Consider the following 23,369-nt stretch of genomic DNA (forward strand, 5'->3'; position numbering starts at 1 on the left):
TTTAACGGGAAGTCCATGTAGAGTACTTGAAAAAAAAATAGATTGCTGTATTTGATACGTGCCGAGGGTACTATAATAGAGTACTCTATTTGGAATAAAGAGATCATGTTCAAATTCTACCTCAGTGGGGCAGCTAGGTGGCACAATGGATAGAGCACCAGCCCTGGATTCAGGAGAACCTGAGTTCAAATGCGGCCTCAGATACATAACACTAGCTGTGTTACTCTGGGCAAGTCACTTAACCCCATTGCCTAACTCAAAAAAAAAAAAATAACAAAAACCAAATTCTACCTCAGACACTTTAACAGCTGTGTAATTATGGCAAGTCAGTCAGATTCTCAGTTACATATATATATATATATATAGTGGAGATACTGACACTAATTCACAGGCATAGGCATGAATATAGGAATAATATATGAATATAGGAATAATTTTGTTAGAGTTTACACCCTTATTTTTTGAGGGGACTATTTATTGAATATTCAATTATAAGGGACATTTTTATTCCTCAAACAAAAGAAACTAAAACTTTACACTTTTATAAGATTTTGAGTTCCAAAATTTAAAGTATTCACTTTTAAAATAAATTATCAAATAGCAATTTTAGAGACATTTAAGTGTGCCTAAACTTTATGCCCTGTAACTCACAGATTTGCTCAATCAACAAACATTCACTGTCATGAGGCAAATGCTTTATAAACTAAAAGTTCTATATAATTGTTATTACTATTATTCTATTTCATATTTTTTAAATGTTATATTTAATATTTATTAGTGAGGTCTTATATTTTTTCCTTTATGATATTGCTTTTTATCAAATTTCAGAATCAATGCCATGCCATATTGACTTTATAGAATTGAATAGTATGTAATTGTTCTCTAATTTTACAAATTCTGTAAGGGGTATGGTTTACTAATTCTTTAAATGTTTGGGAAAATACCTCCATGTGTCTGTCTTGTTTAGGACAGTTCTTTTAAAATTCTTTCCATATTACTTTGGTTTATTACTTTATTTTTATTTTTTCAATTTATTTTTCGTTTTCAACATTCACTTCTACAAGATTGTGAGTTCCAAATTTTCTCCCTATGCCTCCCCTCCACCCACTCCATGACAGCATGCACTCTAACCCTTGCCCCAGTCTGCTTCCCCTTCTATCACCCTCCCCCAACTTCTCTGATCCCCTTCTTCTTTTATTTTCCTGTAAGGCAGGATAGATTTCTATACTCCATTGCCTGTGTATCTTATTTCCCAGTTGCATGGAGAAACAATTTTTAACATTTGTTTTTAAACCTTTGAGTTCCAAATTCTCTCCCTTCCTCCCTCCTTACCCACCGTCATTGAGAAGGCAAGCAGTTTGACATAGGTTATACATGTGTAGTCATGCAAAACACTTCCATCATATTCATGTTGTGAAAGACTATGTTTCCCTCTGTCCTAACCTGCCCCTCATTTATTCTATTCTCTCCTTTGTCTCTGTCCCTCTTCAAAAATGCTTCTGATTACCCCCTCCCCTAATCTGCCCTCCTTTCTATCACCCCTCCCTCTCTTATCCCCTTCCCCCCTACTTTCCTGTAGGGTAAGCTAGATTTCCATACCCAATTGATTGAGCATGTTATTCTCTCCATAAGCCAAATCCAATGAGAGTAAAATTCACTCATTCCTTTTCACCTCCTCCCACCACTTCCCCTCCACTGTAAAATCTTTTTCTTATCTCTTTTATGTGAGATAATTTACTCTAATCTACCTCTCCCTTTCTCCTTCTCCCAATACATTCCTCTCTCACTCCTTGATTTTATTTTTTAGATATCATCTCTTCATATGCAGTTCACCCGGTGCCCCCTGTGTGTGTGTGTGTATTTATTTATATTTACACTTATATTTATATAGACTTCAACTACTCTAATAATGAGAAAGGTCTCATGAGTTATAAATATCATCTTTCCATGTAGGAATGTAAACAGTTCAACTTTAATAAGTCTCTTAAGATTTCTCTTTCCTGTTTACCTCTTCAAGTTTCACTTGAGTCTTGTATTTGAAAGTCAAATTTTATATTCAGCTCTGGTCTTTTCATCAAAAATGTATTAAGTTCCTCTACATCATTGAATATCTATTTTCCCCCCTCATTGATTACACCCAGTTTTGTTGGATAGGTAATTCTTGGTTTTCATCCTAGCTCCTTTGACCTCCAGAATATATTCCAAACCTTCTGATTCCTTAATGTAGAAGCTGCTAAATTTTGTGTTATCCTGATTGTGTTTCTATAATACTTAAATTGTTTCTTTCTGGCTGCTTGCAATATTTTCTCCTTGACCTGGGAGCTCTGGAATTTGGCTATAATATTCCTGTGAGTTTTCCTTTTGGGATCTCTTTCAGTTGATTTGTGAATTCTTTCAGTTTCTATTTTACCTTCTGGTTCTAGAATATTAGGGCAGTTTTCTTTCTTGAAAGATGATGTCTAGGCTCTTTTTATAATCATGGCTTTCAGGTAGTTGAATAATTCTTAAATTACGTCTCCTAGATCTGTTTTCCAGGTCAGTTGCTTTTCCAGTGAGAAATTTCACATTGTCTTCTATTTTTTCGTTCTTTTGGTTTTGTTTTATGATTTTTTTTATTTCTCATAGAGTCATTAGCTTCCATTTGCTGCATTCTAATTTTTTTTTGCAATTGTGGTTAAGTGACTTGCCCAGGGTCACACAGCTAGTAAGTGTCAAGTGTTTGGTCTGAGGCCAAATTTGAACTCAGGTCCTCCTGACTTCAGGGGCCAGTACTCTATCCACTGTGCCACCTAGCTGCCCCCTGCTCCATTCTAATTTTTAAGGACTTATTTTCTTCAGTGAGCTTTTGGACCTCCTTTCCCATTTGGCCAATCCTGCTTTTTAAGGCATTCTTTTCCTCATTGGCTTTTTGGACCTCTTTGGCCATTTGGTCTACTGTATTTTTTAAGGTCTTATTTTTTTCAGTGTCTTTTGGGTCTCCTTCAGCAAGCTGTTGACTTGTTCTTCATGATTTTCTTGCATCCCTCTCATTTTTCTTCCCAAGTTTTCCTCTACTTCTCTTACTTGCTTTTCACATTCCTTTTTGGGCTCTTCCATGACCTGAGAGCAATTCATATTTTTCTTGGAGGCTTTGGATATAGGATCTTTGACTTTGTTGTCTTTGTCTGGTTGTATGTTTCGATCTTCTTTGTCACCAAAGTAAGATTCTATAGTCTGAGTTTTTTCTGCTATTTGCTCATGTTCCCAGCCAGTTACTTGACTTTTTAACTCTTTGTTAAGGTACGGGTCTTCTTTCATTGTGGAGGGTACACTGTCCTAAGCTCCAGGGGTTTTGCGCAGCTTTTTCCAGATATACTTCTAAGGACCTGTAAGTTTTCAGTTCTTCTAAGGTGGTGTGATTGAAGAAGAGGTGTTTACTATTCTCCTGGCCTGTGCTCTGGTCTGTGAGTGACCACAGGTACTTTTTTCTGCCCTGGAACTGTGAGGAGGATTCTCTCTTTACTGCTACCATAAGCTCTGCTATGCCAGTGCTCTTTCATACTCTAGGACTGCCACCCAGGACTGCAATCCAGATCCAAGCATGGGCAAAGCAACAGAATCCTGCCTCAGTGCCAGCAAAGAGATCCCTATAATCTCCTTCTGATCAGTTGTTGATTCCCAGAAGAGGTGATAGAAACAGGGAACCAAATTAGAAGGTTATTGTAATAGTCCAGGTGAGAGCTGATGAATGCTGTAACTAGTCTGGGGGGACATATGAATAGGGAGAAAGGGAAAGAAATGAGAGATATGGTAAAAGTAGAATTGAACAAACTTGGGACTTGACTAAATATGGGATGTGAGGGATAATGAAGAATTGAGAATGACTCCAATGCCTAGACTTGAAAAGTAGTGATACTCTCAATAGAACTAGGGAAATTAGAAAGAGGGATGAATTTTGGGAGGAAGTTAGTGAGTTCCATTGGTTTCCAGATATATTGATTCAGGAGATTGTTCATTACACAATTCAAGTCTCTGATTTTTTTTAATCTTTTTCTTGACTAACTGGTGTTTTGAGATCTACTAGTATTTGATTCTTAATTATTTCTTATACTGCTATAAGCATTTCTTTAATGAAGCTTGTGTTTGTTTGGTACATGTGAATCTAGTATTTTTGTTGTTATTTAGTCATTTTTCAGTTGTGTTCAGCGCTTTGTGATCTCATTTGGGGTTTTCTTGGCAAAGATACTGGAGTGGTTTGTCAGTTCCTTCTTACCTCATTTTACAGATGAGAAAACTGAGGCAAAACAGTGTTAAGTGATTTGCCCAGAGTAACACAGCTAGTAAATGTCTGAGGCCCAATTTGAATTCAGGAAGATGAGTCTTCTTGACTTCAGGCTTGGCGTTCAATCCACTGTGCCGCCTTGCTATCTTTAAATATTTTTACAAAGTTCCTGTTATTTATTGTTACTCTTAGAACATGGAGATGCTTTGTTACTCACATGAGGAAGGAGGTGCTAGGGCTCCCCACACCCACACCCATTATTCCATAGTGTATGTTGAAGAATTTACCTTCACCCTCAGATGTGAATGAAACAAAAAGTCATAGCCAGTAATGAGTTAGGCCATTTTAAAGACACAATTCTGGCTACATAGCTAATAGAAAATGGCTGTCCCCTACCATGTGGTAAGCCAAAACACAGTGTCCATGTATGTGTTAGTCCTCATTAAGTTCTTCTGGAAACAAATCTTTAGCATCTTCCATGTGAATAGCAACAAGTAGAACTAATGTTATTTGCATATGGAGACCTCCATTGCACAAAGAAAAAGAACAGTTTATCATTGATTCATTCACTACACAATTATTAAGCACCTGCTATGTGCCAGGCATACTAGGGAGACAAAAGAGCAAAAGACAGACTCTGCTCTCAAGGAGCTTATAGTCTCTTTGGGGAGACAACATACAAATATATACAAAGCAAGCTATATACAGGATAAATAGGAAATAACAGAAGGAAGATACTGGAATTAAGAGGGGTTAGGGAACATTTCTTGTAGATGGGATTTTAGTAGGGTCTTAAAGGAAGCCATGGAAATCAATTATCTTGTTGGAGTGGAAGAGGAAGACCATTCCAGGCATAGGGGTAGCCAGAGAAAAAATTCCCAGAGCTGAGAGATGGAGTGTCTTGTTCAAGGAATAGCCAGGAGGCCAGCACCACTGGATTGAAGAGTTCGTGTCAGGGATTAAGATATAACAATGCTGGAAAGGTAGGAGGGACTAAACTATGAAGAGCTTTAAATGCCAAACAGAACATTTTGTATTTGTTCCTGGAAGCAGTAGGGAGCAACCAAATTTATTGAGTAGAGGGGTGACATGACTGGACCTGAGCTTTAGGGAAATCACTTTACTGGCCAAATGGAGGATGTTTTGGAGTGGGGAAAGACTTGAGAAAAGTAGACCCACTAGCATGCTGTGACAAAGTGATGAGGTCCTGCCCTAGAGTGCTGGCAGTGTCAGAGGAGAGAAGGGGATGTATTCCAAGAGATGTTGGAAAGGTTAAAACAACAGGCCTTGGCCCAGCTTGAATATGAAGAGGCAAGAAATAGTGAGGAATCCAGGATAACTCCTAGGTTGCAAACCTGAGGGACTGAGAGGATGGTGTTGCCCTCTATAGTAAAAGACAAGGAAGGAGAGAAGGATTTAGAGAGAAAATCATCCATTTTGGATATATTGAGTTTAAAATGTCTGTTGGACATCCAGTTCAAGATGTCTGAAAGGCAGTTGGGAATGTGAGATTGGAGGTCAGCAGAGAGTTTGGAGCAGGATACTTAGATTTGAGAACCATCATCATGGAGATGGTAATTAAATCCATCGTAGCTGATAAGATCACCAAGTAAAGTAGTATTTTTAGAGCCATTTTTTACAGGTATTTAGAAGGGTTTGAGGGAGAGCTCAAGCAAGTCACTGCTTTTTAAGTAAAGTAGTATGGAGGGAGAAAAGAAGAGGGGCCCAGGACAGAACCTTGAGGGATACCTAAACTTAGAGACTATGAGCTAGAGGAGGATCTAGCAGGAGAGAAGGAGTGATCAGATAGGTAGGAAGAAAACCGGGAATGAAAACCAGGAAAAACATGGAGAGAAGAGAGTATCAAAGAAGAGAGGGTGGTTAGCCATTTTAAAGGGTGCAGAGAGATTAAGGAGAAAGAAGATGACAAAAAGGCCATTAGATCTGGCAACTAAGAAATGATTAATAACTTTGGAGAGAGCAGTTTCAATGGAATAATAAGGTCATATGCCACATTGTAAGTAGAGGAGAGAAAGTGAAGGCACCTATTGGAGATGGCATTTTTGTGGAGTTTAGATACAGACAGCAGAAGAGATTTAGGACAGTAGTTAGTGGGGTTGGCAGGATCAAGTGAGGTTTTTTAAGGACAGGGGAGATATGAGTATGATTTTGTAGGTAGTAGGAAATGAGCCAATGTACAGGGAAAGATCAAAATAAGTGAACAAATAGGGATGACAGAGGGAGCAGTCTATTAAAGGACACAGATGGAATAAGATAATTTGAAAAAGTAGTCTTGGAAAGGAATGAGGCTACCTCATAATGTGAGACAGAGGTAAAGGAGGGAAGAATGCAGAAGGATTCTGAGTGATAAGAGAAGTGTAGAAAAGAGAGAGCTCACAGCAAATGGATTTTCAATGAAATAGAGGTCTTTCGAGCATTCTTGATTAAAAGACCAGAGCTAACTAGAAAATTTGACTTTCAAATACAAGACTCAAGAGAAACATGAAGAGGTAGACAGGAAAGAGAAATCATAGGGGACTTTTTAAGGTTGAACTGTTTACATTCCTGCATGGAAAGATGATATTTGTAACTCATGAGACTTTTGTCAGTATTAGGTTAGTTGGAGGGAAAAAATTATATGTATGTAGATAGATAGATAGATAGATAGATAGATAGATAGATAGATAGATAGAGGGCATAGGGTGAGTTGAAGATGAGTGGGTTGATATCTGGAGAATAAAATTAAGGGTGAGAGAGGGTTATACTGGGAGGAGAAAGGGAAAGGTAGAATGGGGTAAATTATCTCACATAAAAGAGACAAGAAAAGGTTTTATAGTGGAGGGGAAGTGGAGGGGGGGAGGTGAGAAGGAATGAGTGAACTTTACTCTCATTGGATTTGGCTTAAGGAGAGAATAACATACTCACTCAATTTGGTATGGAAATCTAGCTTATCCTACAGGAAAGTAGGGGGGAAGGGGATAAGAGAGGGAGAGGTTATAGAAGGGAGGACAGATTAGGTGAGGGGATAATCAGAAGCACTTTTGAGGAGAGACAGAGAATAGAATAAGTGGGGGGCAGGATAGGACAGAGGGAAACATAGTCTTTCACAACATGAATATGATGGAAGTGTTTTGCATGACTACACATGTATAACCTATGTCAAACTGCTTGCCTTCTCGATGAGGGTGAGTAAGGAGGGAGGAAGGGAGAGAATTTGGAACTCAAAGTTTTAAAAACAAATGTTAAAAATTTTTTCTCCATGCAGCTGGGAAATAAGATACACAGGCAATGGAGTATAGAAATCTATCCTGCCTTACAGGAAAATAGAAGGGGAAGGGGCTAAGAGAAGGGGGGTGGTGATAGAAGGGAGGGCAGATTTGAGGAAGGGGTATTCAGAATGCATGCTGCCTTGGGGTGGGGGGAGGGGAGAGATTAGGAGAAAATTTGTAAATCAAGATCTTGTGGAAGTGAATTTAAAAGCTAAAAATGAATTAATTAATAAAATATTTTTTAAAAAAGAGAGCAAAGTTAAAAACCAAATAAGATTAACTCTAGACTCAAGTTGTGTTCACACATGAGAAGACAAATTATTTGTATTTATCCTCATATTTCTTATGCTTTTTTAAAGTATGCTCTTCATAGAGAATAAAATTAATTGATAAATAAAAAAGAGGCATATGAATTGGTCTCAAAAAAGTCCTCTTGGAAAAAGTCAAAAAGGATTATAAAAATCAAATAATAGAGATTAGAAGAAAAATTGGAAAAAGAAATGGGAGTGATGTGAAAGAATCATGAAAAAAGAGTCAGCAGCTTGGAAAAAGAAAACAACTTCTTAAAAAGTAGAATTGGCCAAATGAAAAGAAAATAATGTGTTAAAACTATATAATTGGGCAAGTGGAAGCAAATGACTCTATGAGACATCAAGAATCTATCAACATAGGAAGATGATATTTGTAATCAGTGGAAGATGATATTTCTAACTCATAAGACCTTTCTCATTATTAGAGTAGTTAGAAGGAGTACGTATAGACAGAGGGCATAGGTATGAGTTGAATATGAAGGGATGATATCTAAAAAATAAAATTAAGGCTGAGAGAGGAATCTACTGAGAAAAAGAGAAAGGGAGAGATAAAATATGGTAAATTATTTCATATAAAAAAGGCAAGAAAAAGCTTTTACAGTGGAGGGGAAGAAGCGGGAGTGAGGGAACCTTACTCTCATCAAAATTGACTCATAGAGGGAATAACATAAACACTCAATTGAGTACAGAAATATGTCTTACCCTACAGGAAAGTAGGAGGGGAAGGGGATAAGAGAGGAGGAAAGTGATAGAAGGAAGGGCAGATTTGGGGAGGGGATGGTCAGAAGCAAAACATTTTTGAGGAAGGACAGAGTGAAAGGAGAGAAAGAATAATAGGAGGTGGGAGGAAGATGATGGAGGGAAATACAGTAATTGAAAAAAATTTGAAACAAGGTTTTCTGATAAAGATCTCATTTCTCATGTAGAGAACTGAGTCAAATCTATAAAAACAAAAGCCATTCCCTGAATGATAAGTGATCAAAAGATATAATCAGTTTTTATATGAGGTAATCAAAGCTATCTATAGCCATATTTAAAAAAATTTCTAATTCACTATTAGATTGGAGAAGTGCAAATTGAAACAATTCTGAGGTACTATCTCATACCTGTTAGATTTTCTAATAGGACAGAAAAGGTAAGCGATGGATGTTGGAAGGGATGGAGAAAAATGAGACATTAATGCGCTGTCGGCAGAATTGTGAATTGATTCAGCCATTATGTAGAGCAGTTTGGAATTATGCCCAAAGGGCTACAAAACCATGCATGCCCTTTGACCTAGTGGTGCCACTGCCAGGTCTCTATTCCGAAAGAGATAAAAAAAAATGGATATATATGTACAAAAATATTTATAGCCATTCTTTTCTGAGAGGTAAAGAATTAGAAATTGAGGGGATGCCCATTGATTGGGGAATGGCTGAACAAATTGTAGAATGTGATTATGATGGAATGCTATTGTGCTATAAGAAATGATGAGTAGAATGCTCTCAGAAAGACCTGGAAAGACTAGCATGGGCTAATGCAAAGTGAAATGTACCATGTACAAAGTAATAGCAGGTAGAGATATAAAGAGGTAAAACAGGAAAGAAAAAAATTGTTATTCCCTAAGGTTAAACTATTTACATTACTGCATGGGAAGATGATACTTGTGACTCTTAAGAACTGTATCTCCATTAGGGCAATTAGAAAGAATATTCATAGACAGAATGTGTGGGTATAAGTTGATTTTGATGTGATGGAATAAAAAATAATTAAGGGGTGAAAAAAGGATTGTACTGGGAGAAGATGGAAGGGGAAGGCAGACTGGGGTAAATTGTATCACATGAAGAGACCCAAAAGACCTATTTCAGTAGAGGGGAAGAAGGGAGAGGGGTGAACATTTTTTGACCTTTACTCTCATCAAATTTGGCTCAAAGAAGTAATACTGTTCACTTACAGTTGGGTATAGATATCTGTCTTACTCTATAGGGAATTAGGAGGGGAAGGGGAAAAGAAAAGGGGGGCAGTGTTAGAAAGGAGGGCAGATTGAGGAAGGCAGTAGTCAGAAGCAAAACATTGGTGAGGAGGGACAGAGTGAAAGGAAAGAGAGAAAAGTATAAAGGGGGAAAATAGGATGGAGGAAAATACATAGTAATCATAACTGTGAATCTGAATGCGATGAACTCTCCCATAAAATAGAAGCAAAGAGCAGAGTGGATTAAAAACCAGAATCCTACAATATGTTGTTTGCAAGAAACATATTTGAAGCAGCAACACATACACAGAGTAAAGGTAGAAGGCTGGAGCAGAGGATATTATGCCTCAGCTAAAGTGTAAGAAAAAAAAGAAGCAGGAGTAGCAATCTTGATCTCAGTCAAATAAAATGCCAAAATAGATCTAATTAAAAGAAAGGAGGAAGGAACCTACATCTTGCTAAAAGGTACCATAGACAATGAAGTAATAAAAATATTAAAACATATGCACCAAATAGTATTTAGCATACAAATTTCTAAAGGAGAAGTTAATGAATTAGAGTAGGAAATAGTAAAACTATTCTAGTGGAGGATTTCAACCTTCCTTTCTCAGAACTAGATAAATCTCACCACAAAATAAACAAGAAAGAAGTTAAGGAGGTGAATAGAATTTTAGAAAAGTTAGATGTGATAGACCTCTGGAGAAAATTGAATGGGATAGAAAGGAATATACCTTTTTCTCAGAGGTATATGGAACCTACACAAAATGACCTTGTTTTAGAGCATAAAAACTTCACAGTCAAATTTAGAAAATCAGAAATATTAAATACGTTCTTTTCAGATAATGATGCAATAAAAATTACATTTGATAAAGGGCCATGGAAAGATAGATTAAAAATTGATTGGAAACATCATCTGATCCTACAGAATAAGTGAGTCAAACAAAAGATCATAAAAACAATAATTTCATTAAAGAGAATGACAATAATGAGGCAACATACCAAAATTTATAGGATGCAGCCAAAGCAGTACTTAGGAGAAATTTTGTATCTCTAAATGCTTACATGAATAAAATAGAGAAAGAGGATATCAATGAATTGGGCATGTAACTAAAAAAGCTAGAGAAAGAATGAATTAAAAATCCCTAATTAAATACCAAATTGGAATCCTGAAAGTCAAAGGAGAGGGTAATATGATTGAAAGTAAGAAAACTATTGAACTATAAATAAAACTAAGAACTCGGGTTTTTTTGGGGGGAACAATAAAATAGATAAACCTTTGGTTAATTTGATTTAAAAAAAAAAAGAAGTAAACTAAATCACCAGTATCAAAAGTGAAAAGGGTAAATTTACCACCAATGAAGAGGAAATTAAATCAGTAATTGGGAGCTATTCTGCCTAATTATATGCCAATAAATCTAACAATCTAAGTGAAATAGATGAATATTTATAAAAATATGAATTACTCAGAATAACAGAAGAGGAAATAAATACTTAACCCATTTTAGAAAAAAAGAAATTGGGGGGCAACTAGGTGGTGCAGTGAGTGGATAGAGCGCCAGCCCTGAAGTCAGGACGACCTGAGTTCAAATCTGGCCTCAGACACATAACACTTACTAGATATGTGACTCTGGGCAAGTCACTTAACCCCAATTGCCTCACCAAAGAAAAAAGAAATTGAACAAGACATCAATGAAGTCCCTAAAAAATAATCCCCAGGGCCAGATGTAGTTACAAGTGAATTCTATCACACATTTAAAGAAAAATTAATTCTAATACTATACAAACTATAATACTATACAAACTATTCAGGAAAATTGGTGAAGAAGGAGTTCTATAAAATTCCTTTTGTGACACAGATATCATGGTTATACCTAAACCACAAAGAGCCAAAACAGAGAAAGTTGGAGGCCAAATTTCCATAATGAATATTGATGCAAAAACTTTAAATAAAATATTGACAAGGAGTGTGAAATAGGCATGACTATTATTACCACCATCATTCAATATTGTACTAGAAATGTTAGCTAAAGAAAGTGGAGAAATTAGAAAGGGCAATGAGAAAACAAAACTGTCACTCTTTGCAGATGATATGATGGTATACTTAGATAATCCTAGAGAATCAACTAAAAAACTAGTTGAAATAATTAATGTTAGCAGAGTTGCAGGATATAAAATAAACCCACACAAATCAACAGCATTTCTATGTATTACCAAGAAAGACCAGCAGCAAGACATAGAGAAATTCCATTTAAAATAACTGTAGACAGTATAAAATTCTGGGAGTCTCTCTGCCAAGAGAAACCCAGGAACTATATGAGCACAATTACAAAACACTTTTCCCAAAATAAAGTCAGATCTAAATAATTGGAAAAATTATGAGTAGGTTGAGCTAATATAATAAAAATTAAAATTCTACCTATATTAATTTACTTATTTAGTGCCATGTCAAGCAAGCTACCAAAAATTATTTTATAGAGCTAGAAAAAAATAACAATTCATCTGGAAGAAAAGGTCAAGAATATCAAGGGAATTAATGCAAAAAAAATACAAGAGAAGATGGCTTAGCTGTACCAGATTTAAAATTATATTATAATGTACCATTCATTTAAATTATTTAGTACTAGCTAAGAAATAGAGTGGTGGATCACTGATGTAGATTACAAACACAAGACAGTAGTAAATGACTACAGCAATTTACTGTTCGATAAACCCAAGATTCCAGCTTGGGAAAAGAATTCATTATTTGACAAAAACTGCTGGGAAAACTGGAGAATATTATAGGTATAGACCAACATCTCACACTACATACAAAGACAAGGTCAAAATGGGTACATGGTTTAGACATAAAGGATGACATTGCAAACAAATTAGAAGAGCAAGGAATAGTTTACTTGTCAGATCTGTGGAGTAGGAAAGAATTTATGTCCAAACAAGAGATAAAGAGTGTTATGAAATGCAAAGTGGATCATTTTGATTATATTAAACTAAAAAGTTTTTGCACAAACAAAAGCAATACAACCAAGATTAGAAGGACAGCAGAAAGATAGGAAACAATTTTTATAGCAAGTGTCTCTGATAAGGAATTCATTTCTCAAATATATAGTTGACTGATTCAGATTCATAAGAATACAAGTCATACCCCAATTGATAAATGGTCAAAGAAGATGAACAGGCAGTTTTCAGATGAAGAAATCTATATTCAAATGAAAAAATACTCTAAATCACTATTGATTAGAGAAATGCAAATTAAAACAATTCTGAGGTACCACCTCACAACTATCAGATTGGGTAATATGACAGAAAAGGAAAATGATGAATGTTGGAGAAGATATGGGAAAAGGGGAACACTAATGCGTTTGGGGGGGAGTTGTGTACTGATTCAACTATTCTGGAGAACAGTATGGAACTATGCCTAAAGGGCAATCAAACTCTGCATATCCTTTAATCCAGCAATGCCACTATTAGGTCTATATCCCAAAGAGACCATGAAAAAGGGGAAAGGACCTACATGTACAAAAATATTTATAACAGCTCTTTTGTGGTGACAAAGAATTGGAAATTGAAGGGATGCCCATCAATTGGGGAATGGCTGAACAAGTTATGGTATATGAATATAATGAAATACTACCGTGCTACAAGAAATAATGAGCAGGCAGATTTCAGAAAAACCTGGAAAGACTTAAGTGAACTGATGCTGAGTGAAGTGAGCAGAAGCAGGAGAACATTGTTCACAGAAAGAGTAACATTGTGTGATTATCAGCTATGATTAGCTCTTCTCAGCAGTACAATGATCCAAGACAATTCCAAAAGACTCATAATGGAAAATACTGTCCACATCTAGAGAAAGAACTGATGGAATATAAATGCAGATCAAAGCATAGTATTTTCACTTTTTTGTTTTTTTCTTCTCATGGTTTTTTCCTTTTGCTCTGTTTCTTTTTTCACAACATAACTAATGTGGAAATATGTTTTACATGATTGCACACATATAACCTGTATCAGATTGCTTGCCATCTTGAGGCAGGGTGAGGAAAGGGAGAGAGGGAGAAAAAAATGGAACTCAAAATCTTTCAAATATGCATGTTGAAAGTTGTCTTTATATGTAATTGGAAAAAATAAAATGCTATTAGTAAAAGAAAAAAAAGACATGAGGGAGTGAGTTTTGTCATATGCTTAAAAGCTTAAAAAACATTTTATCAGACATTTGGTCCATCACTTATTGCAGTACTAGTGATATTATTTTTAAAAGACCACTATGAAAATAAATGTAACTTAATGCACCAATATTGGTTGCTGAGGATTAATTAGTAGAGAAATTCTATGAGTTCTATCAAATTATTCTTGATGCATTCATCTAAATCAAATCAACGTAAGTTCAGATACTTTGTGACTTCATTGTAAATGTAGGAAAAAGATGGGATGGGGAAAAATATATGGGAAAGTATGGTTTAGGAGAAAAATGAGAGAGGCCAAAATTTGTAGATTGTAAAGAAGACTCATACATCTATATCATGAACAGTTCCTTCATAAACAATTATAGGCAGCTAGGCTGGCACAGTGGAAAGAACATTGGATATGGATTCAGAAAGACTCAAGTTCAAATCTGGCCTCAGACACTTACTAGCTATGTGACCTTGGGCAAGTCACTTAATCTTTGTCTGCCTCAGTTTCCTGATATAATGGGGATAATACTAGCACCCACTTCCCAGGGTTGTTGTGAATATTAAATGAGATATTACTTGTAAAGCACTTTGCAAACCTTATGGCACTATATAAATGCTAGTTATTGTATAATTCTTTTTTTTTAAATTGGTAGGCCCTAGATATGGTCAGCACTAAATAACATTACAAAGAATGATATTGATTCCATCTTGTCCCATATTGGGCCTCCATGCCATTTCCCGACCATTAGTCAGATACTTGCATTCTTCACATCATCTCCCAACTATTGAAATCTTGGACTCTGCCCCTGGGTAGCTGGCTCTGATGGATGAACTTTAGCCAAATCTTGTTCAGAACCAAGCCTCCACACCATTCCTAGCCATCTCCTCATCACCCTCACCCAGCTTCCCATTATGTATTTTTGTTTCATTAGAATGTAAGTTCCTTGAAAGCAAGGACTGTCTTCCCAGCTTGTATTTGTATCCCCAGAGCTTGGTGCAATACCTAGAACATAATGAATACCTCATAAATGTTTTATCTATCTTGAAAAGAAAATACTTGTTTTTTAAACGTTAGTTTTTCAACAAAAATCTGCCTTCTCTACTAATCTTCGTCATCCCCAATTGATAAAGAAAGAAAAACATACCCCTCTTACAAACATATATAATCAAAGGAAAAGAAGGGAAAGACGAATACACTGGGGTCAAGGCTGAGGAAGATTAGGGGCAATTATAGAACATAATTGGGGTGTAGGAAGAGAAGTTTATACAAACAAGGAGGAAAGAGGGAGTACTTGAATCTTACTCTCATTTGAACTGCTTAAAGGAAGGAAGAGTGCATGCACACACAGAAACACATATAGAGTTGGTTACTGAAATATATTTCAAAAGGGAAATAAGAAGGAAAATGGTGAAGGGGAATTAGAAGGAAGTAATATTAAAGGAAGGATTGGTCCTAAACAAAACAGATGCTTAACTAAGGACATATAAAATCATTCGTAGCTCTTTTAAGTGGCAAAGAATTGGAAAGTAAGAAGGTAATCAGTTTATAAATGTGATGGAATATTATTGTGCTATAAGAAATAATGAAAGGAATAGTTTCTGATAAATCTAGGAAGACTTTTATATGCACTGGTGAAAGGAACAGAACCAGGAGAACAATTTAAACAATGACAACAATAACTGTAAAGACAACTTTGAAAGACTTAGGAACTTTGATCAGTGAAATGACCAACTATGATTCCAGTGGATTAATGGTGAAACATGCTATCCAACTCTTGATATAGAGGTGAAAGACTTATGACTGCAGAGTTGAGACATACTTTTTTGGACATGGCCAATTGGAAATTGGTTTTGCTTGACTGTACATGTTTGTAACAAGAGTTTTGTTTTTTTCTTCCTTTTTCAATTAGGGGATTGAGTAGAAAGGAGAGAAGGCAGGTTTTTGCTAATTAGGAAACATACAAATTACTTGAAAATATGCATGTATTTTATTTTAGGTTGCCAGTTATATTGGCACATAATATATATTGTTATATATAGGGCATGTAGTGTTTTTTTTAAATTTTATTTCCTCTTCATTTGTTATATATGTACTTTTTCCATTTTTTGTTTTGATGCTTTCACTTTCCTTTTTCTTTTTAAAATCAAATTAGTTAATGGTTTGCATATTTTGTTTGTCTTTTAAAAAACTAGCCCTAACATTTTAAAAATACTTATCGCTTATTTGATTTTCAGAATTTCTATTTTGTGTTTATTTGAGAGCTGTTTGTTGTTTTTCTGGGTTTCTTTTAGTTGTACGCTCAGTTCATTGACCTCTTATTTTCCTTATGGTGTTTCAGGAGATGACTAGTATTCAGAGATGTACATTTCTACTAAGGACTACTTTGGCTATATCCTTTAGTTTTGATATGTTATTTCATTGTTATAATTTTCTTTGATACAATTATTTATTGTTTCATTGAGATTATATTAGTTAGTCTTCATTTCGTGTGAATACTTTCTTTAACTTTCCCTTTTTATTACAGATTTTATCATGTTATGATCTGTAAAGGTCTATAAATGCTTTCGATATTTCTGCCTTTTGACGTTTGTTTGAGTTCTTTATACCCTAACACATGGTTGGGTTTTGCAAAGACACCATGCAAAGCTGAAAGATATGTATACTTCTTAGGAATACCGTTAATTTTTCACTAATATTCTATCATAACTATTTTTTCTAATATTCTGTTTGGATCGATAGTTTGTTTCCACTAATTTTGTTTAGGTCTAAAAAGTACTTATTGAAATCCTCAATAATTATTGTTTTACATTCTAGTGCTTTCTCTCATTTGGTTAGCTTTTTCTTTAAGTGCTTAGGAACTGTGCTGATCGGGTGCACTACAATTCATGCTACATAATCTAACTGGACCCATACTGTAGCATTGCAGTCCTTTTATACGCCCCTCATTGATTTGCTATCCCACCCACCAGAGTAGTTATTCCAAATAGCAAGCCTTCGGCAACACCCTCCCAGCCCCAACCTTTCAGCCAAGGACCTCACCTCATTTCACTGAAAAAAATCAGGCAATTCACCAAGAGCTCCCTCTTCTCCCTTTTTCTTTATCACTCAGAAGTCTTCCTCCATTATCTCCTCCTTTTCTTTTATCTCATATTGAGGTAACCCTTCTTCTTGCCAAGACAGACTCCTCTCCAAGTCAGCTAGCATTTATTAAATGCTGACTATATGCCCAGCATATTATATGCTAAGTACTTGGGATACAAAGAAAAGTCAAACAAAAACAAAGTACAGTACCTGCTCTCAAGAAGTTAAAATTCTAATGGGGTCAACAACATACAAACAACTATGTACAAAGAAGGTATATACAGCATAAATTGGGGGAAATTACATGAGACTGGAAAGACTTCTTATAGAACATGAGATTTTAGTGGGACTTGAAGGGAAGCCAAGGAACTCAGGATGGGGATGAGAAAGGAGAGAATTCTAGGCAAGATAAACAGCCTGGAAAATGCCCACTTTGATATTTAAACATTTTTGTTGAGGGGTCTTCGGAAATAACTTTTGGTTCTCTGTTTACTCTGTTACACCATTTCCCCTGTCTTTGAAAGGGCTTCCATAGCATAATCCCATTTTCCTTAATGCACCTGAGTGTATTAGGCATAAATTACAGTCAGGCCTTTCTTCCTTAACATTCCATTCTTCTCTAACGTTCCTTTGCTTATGTTATTTCATTTTCCTAGAATGTGACTCCATTTTTATTTTCTCTGTCTCTCTTTCTGTGTGTCTCTGTCTCTCTCTGTCTCTCTCTCTCTTACCCATCCCCTTAAGGAAGTTTTATTGAATTTCTCCTCCTCCATTGATTTCTTTCATTCTTGGCATACTTATTTCAAACCTGCATACTTATTTTGAACCTGCATTTTATGGTTTGCTAATTGTGGTGTAGAAATAACCTGGGTTATTGAAATCTATACTGGTGGAACACAACCTGTTGTAGCTTCTACCAAGCTAGTTTTCTGGGTGGGCACAATGATGCACTATACCTTTTGTTCAAGAACCAGCCTACCTAAATTTAGAGAGGTTTATCATCCAGTTGGCAGTGGGGTGATATCTTTTTTGGTCTCAGCAACTCTTTAAGAAAATCTATTAAGTTTTGGGAAGGTTATGATATAAGATGGTGAACCCACAGCAACAAAATCAGAGGTCCTTGAAGTGTAGTCCCCAAAATATTCTATGAATGCATGCCTTGGCTCCCCAGTTAGATTCTCTAAGCTTCTTGAGCAAAGTGACCATGTGTTATATTTTTTTGTGTGTACCCTACAACAGTAGTGTAAAACTCAAATGGAAAGGGGAGGCCGTAAACTTGATGTAAACTGTAGACTTGTAACCGCATATTTAATCAGAAAGCCACACATTAACATTATCTGTATACAGTTGTATTTTTATTTACTTTTGTAAATGTTTCCCAGTTACATTTTAATCTGGTTCTCCCTTCATTTGAAAGTGTTGCATGTTTGATACCTCTGTCCTACAACAACAAGAACTATTCTTGGCACATTGTTAGCCTCAGTAGATACTATTGTTGATTAGTTTATTAAAGACAACATATAAATCATATGCTAAGTGGTGTGGTCCTTTTTGCCTGAATTTTTTTCAGGGGAAAGCATATGTTCTCTTTTCTATTTCATTTCCTTTCCAACTCTTAATCTTTTTAATCTTTACTCTATACAATCATATATTTATATTAATTTCTAGCTTTCTGGATTAATTTCTACTTTTTGTTAACTCTCCAAATACTCTCCACAGACTTCTCATTTTTATCTGCTTTGTCTTTTATTCCATCCTGGAATTCAAAGTCAGTATCCAAAAATAAACTCATCTTTTCCCCTTAAAGAAATCCTATCCCTTCTAGAAATTACCACTATTTTCCCAACTATCCAGGCTTGTAACTTCAGTCATTTTTTTTACTTTTCCCTCTTTTTTCTCCATACATTTATTCAATTTCCAAGTTTTAAAAATTCTACTTCTATCATATATCATGAATCAGTCATTCACTGTCCATTCTTATGCTACCACACTAGTCTAAACCTTCATTCTTTTCATCTGTATTGTTGTAGTGGTCTCCTAATTGTTCTTCTTCCCTCCATTATATATCCTTCTCAATCTATCCTTTTCATGTCTGCCTGAAAATTTTTTCTAATATATCCCTCTGGTTAGGCCCCTCCTCTACTTAAAATGTTTAGTGATTCCCCATTTTCCTAATATAACCACGAGGAACTGTACCTACACGGGCTGGAGGTACTACCTTCACTTATTGTTCTATACCAAAGTTACGCAGTTTGGACTTGGTTAAGTCCTAGAGTACCTAGATTCTAATGAGAGGAACGTAGGCTCCCTGTTTTCGTATTCAGTCTTATTAAATCCTTAACTCTGTAGTCCCAGGGACAATTTAATTATAGCTTATGTCATAGTTGACATCTAGAGGTTCTCCACAAAGCCAGGAACAAAAAGGTGCTCATTGTACAATGTAAATCAAATATGGACCCTTACTAGCTCTGTGATCTCGGACAAGTCACTTCACTTCTTCATTCCCTTTATTTCTCCCTTCCTTCCTTCCTTCCTTCCTTCTTTCCTTCCTTCCTTCCTTCCTTCCTTCCTTCCTTCCTTCCTCCAATGAAGCTGAGCTTAAGATTTCCTTCTCTCCTACTGAACTGATTTCTTCCTCCTCAATTTTCTCATAGTATTTTCTTGGAACTCTTTCTTGCACTTTTAACATTTGTCTTTGTGTCATATTTATTTGTGCCCTCATCTCTCTCCCCTCATTGGTTTGCAAAAGGGTCTAATATAGGGTGCCCTTAAAATCATAGTGTAGTTTTGAACTATGAAAGCTTAATGAAAATATTCGTAGCTCAAAACTGCACTAAGACTTTGGGGACACCCTATATTGTGCCTATTTTTATATCCCCAGTGCCTTACACATAATAGAAACTTTATAAGTATCCCTTCTCCGTTGAATATCCCATCATAAAATTACGATGACAATGAAAGCACTGTGCGTTCTACTAATTAATTTGAATATCACTTCAAAAAACTTTGAAATCGGTTTTCTATTCAATTTTACCCCACTTTTTATTGCTAAGTAAAAGTTTTTGTTAAATCTGAATTTCCCCTTCTAAGTTGGATGATGTAATACGATCTTTTAGGGAAAGCTAGTTGCTATTGGCTGATTACTCTGTTGTAAAATTCTTTAGAAATATAAGAATTGTACGTGGTTACTCTGCTTACTTTTTCCACAGACTTTTATGATGGGGAAAAAGAGAAAAGAAGCCATTAGAAACCTGAATCTGAACTTTTATGAGGGGCAAATCACTGTTCTTCTAGGACATAATGGAGCAGGGAAGACTACTACCCTATCCATACTCACAGGTATGCTTTCAAGAACAGCCCATTTGAGAAGATGGTTAACTTTGGACAAGAATTCACATTTTTAGGATCTAAAGAAAATTGTTCCTGAGCACCGCATGATCGTGCCTTCTCCTTCTTTCTCTCAATTGGGTTGTTTCCATCTCAGCGTTTATCAAATGTAGAAAGAATGTTGACTATAGAATCAGATGACGTGAATTCAGATCCTGCATTTGCATTTTCTGTGGTGTGACCTTGATAATTTCTTGAAAGATGATGTTTAGGTTCTTTTTTTTTTCCTGATCATGGTTTTCAGGTAGTTTATTTATTTATTTGGTTTATTTTGCTTTTTGGTGAGACAATTGGGATTAAGTGACTTGCCCATGGTCACTAAGCTAGTAAGTGTCAAGTGTCTGAGGCCAGATTGAACTCAGGTCCTCCTGACTGCAAGGCCAGAGCTCTATCCACTGTGCCACCTAGCTGCCCCTAGTCCATTTATTTTTAAATTATCTCTCCTGGATCTATTTTCCAGGTCAGTTGCTTTTCCAATGAGATATTTCACATTGTCTTCTATTTTTTCATTATTTTGGTTATGATTTCTTGATTTTTTTATAGAGTCATTAGCTTCCATTTGCTCCATGCTAATTTTTTTTTGGGGGGGTGAGGCAGTTGGGGTTAAGTGACTTGCCCAGGGTCACATAGCTAATGCATGTTCTATGTCTGAGGCCGGATTTGAACTCAGGACCAACTGACTCCAAGGCCAGTGCTCTATCCACTGTACCACCTAGCTGCCCCATGCTAATTTTTAAGGAATTATTTTCTTCAGTGAGCTTTTGTACCTCCTTTTCCATTTGGCCAATTCTGCTTTTTAAGGCATTCTTCTCTTCATTGGCTTTATGGACCTCTTTTGCCATTTGGTCTACTGTATTTCTTAAGGTGTTATTTTCTTCAGTATTTTTTTGGATCTCCTTTAGCAAGCTGTTGACTTGTTTTTCATGATTTTCTTGCATCCCTCTCATTTCTCTTCCCAGTTTTCCCTCTACTTCTCTTATTTGCTTTTCAGATTCCTTTTTGAGCTCTTCCATGGCCTGAGAGCACTTCATATTTTTCTTGGAGGCTTTGGATGTAGGAGCTTTGATTTTGTTGTCTTCTGATTGTATGTTTTGATCTTCTTTGTTACCAAAGTAATATTCTGTAGTCTGAGTTTTTTCTGATGTTTGCTCACCTTCTCAGCCAATTACTTAACTTTTTAACTCTTTGTTAAGGTAGGACTCTGCTTCTAGTGTGGAGGGTGTACTATCCTAAGCTTCAGGGATTTTATGCATATTTTTTCAGAGATACTTCTTTTCCAAAGTGGTGTGATCAAAGAAGAGGTGTTTGCTCCTTTCCTGGCCTGGGCTGTGGTCTATGAATGACCACAAGCACTCTTCTCTGCCTTGGAACTGTGAGGAAGATTCTTTATCCACTGCTGCCACAAGGTCCACCACACTAGCACTCCTCCTGGCCCCAGGACTGCAACCCAGATCCAAACACAGGCAAATCAAGAGAAGCCTGCCTCAGTGCCAGCAAAGAGATCCCTGCAATCCCTCTCTGATCAGCCACTTTATCCCCTCCACTGTCTGTGGGCCAAGAGAGAAGCCACAGCCGTCGTACCCAGGCTGTGTCAGGGCTGGACCATGCTCCTCTCTCACCCAGACAGAACTTCCCACTGACTCTCTAAGTTGTCTTTGGTGTTTGTGGGTTGAGAAGTCTGGAAACCACCACAGCTGCCAGTGATTCAGTTCCCTGAGGCCTGTCTGGGTTTGCCAGCCCCATTTTTCCTGGCTCAGCCCACACTGAACTGTGCTCCTCTCCTTCATTGCAACAGACCTTTCCCATCAACTATACAGATTGTTTTGGTCTGGAAATTTATTTCACTCTCTCCTTTTGTGGTTCTGCTGCTCGAGAATTTGTAATTTTTCAACAGGTATTTGGAGGGATTTGGGGGAGAGCTCAAGCAAGTCATTGTTTTTACTGAACCATCTGTGTGTGTGACGTTGGACAAGTCATTTAGTCTTCTTTCTAGCTTGGAGAAAAAATGAATATTTATGGGTTCTTAATGGAAATTTATTATATTGAATTTTGACAGAATTTTACATTGTGGTCCCCCATATAATGCTTAGGCATGGTATATATTGATTTTTTTTTTTGGTGAGGCAATTGGGATTAAATGACTTGCCCAGGGTCACACAGCTAGTAAGTGTCAAGTGTCTGGTCTGAGTGGGCATGATATATATTAACGAGACTTCCTCATAGGCATTATCATTCAGATAAACTCTGACAGGTATCCCCTTAAATAACCTATCAATTATTTGTAGATAAGCCTTTTTCTCCATCTTGAATCTTTCCCCTATCACTTTTTTGTCTTTTCTGGGTCTTCACCTACTGGAGAGGTTGCCAGTCTGCCTCTCTGTAGGTGTTGCTTCCTCTAGGATGGCTGAGGGCCCTGGGCTAGAAACAATACTATTTCCAAGGCTGTTAGTTTAAGGTCCTGAATTGTCTGTCTCTTAGTGTCTTAGAAGATGGTTATTATGATGTTAGTAGTGGTTTGACTTGCCTTGCCTAGTATTTGCTGCCTCATGACTCTCCTTCAGAGTGCCTTACTGTTTAAGATGGGCTGGCTTGCCCTCCCTGTTTGTTGCTGTTAATTTGTATGATGTATGTAAGGACTGTGGTAGAAGCAGGACCAGTAGTCTAGGAGATCTTTCCACTTGTAGGGCACTTGTCTCTATATGACTTTTGGTGTCATTTGGTCAGCAGTGGTTTCCTGTAATGATAAAGAAGGTGAATGGTTTCTCTATGATGATTTCTTCCCTTAGTGATGGCTGTGCAGGATGGGATGGAAGCAAATCAAAGAACCACCCAATATGATCATTTTAGCATATGTCCTCCTTTTCAATACTATATTATTATTCCAGATTATATGAATAAGAAGATGGAAGATGACACCTTTTCTGATTCTTCAGTACCTCTCAAAC

General features: G+C 36.5%; 1 protein-coding gene across 1 annotated transcript in view; it reads left to right on the forward strand.

The window, feature by feature from the left end:
• The window catches only part of LOC110221646 (phospholipid-transporting ATPase ABCA3-like), a 207,041-nt gene that overhangs the window by 58,772 nt on the left and 124,900 nt on the right, over nt 1-23,369 (forward strand). The window contains exon 11 of the mRNA XM_078152511.1: nt 20,247-20,376. Within this exon, the coding sequence (XP_078008637.1) occupies nt 20,247-20,376 (130 nt within the window). The remainder of the gene's footprint in view (nt 1-20,246; nt 20,377-23,369) is intronic.

Source organism: Phascolarctos cinereus, unplaced genomic scaffold (assembly GCF_003287225.1).
Source record: "Phascolarctos cinereus isolate Bilbo 61053 unplaced genomic scaffold, phaCin_HiC Scaffold_4;HRSCAF=312, whole genome shotgun sequence".
Lineage (NCBI taxonomy): Eukaryota > Metazoa > Chordata > Mammalia > Diprotodontia > Phascolarctidae > Phascolarctos > Phascolarctos cinereus.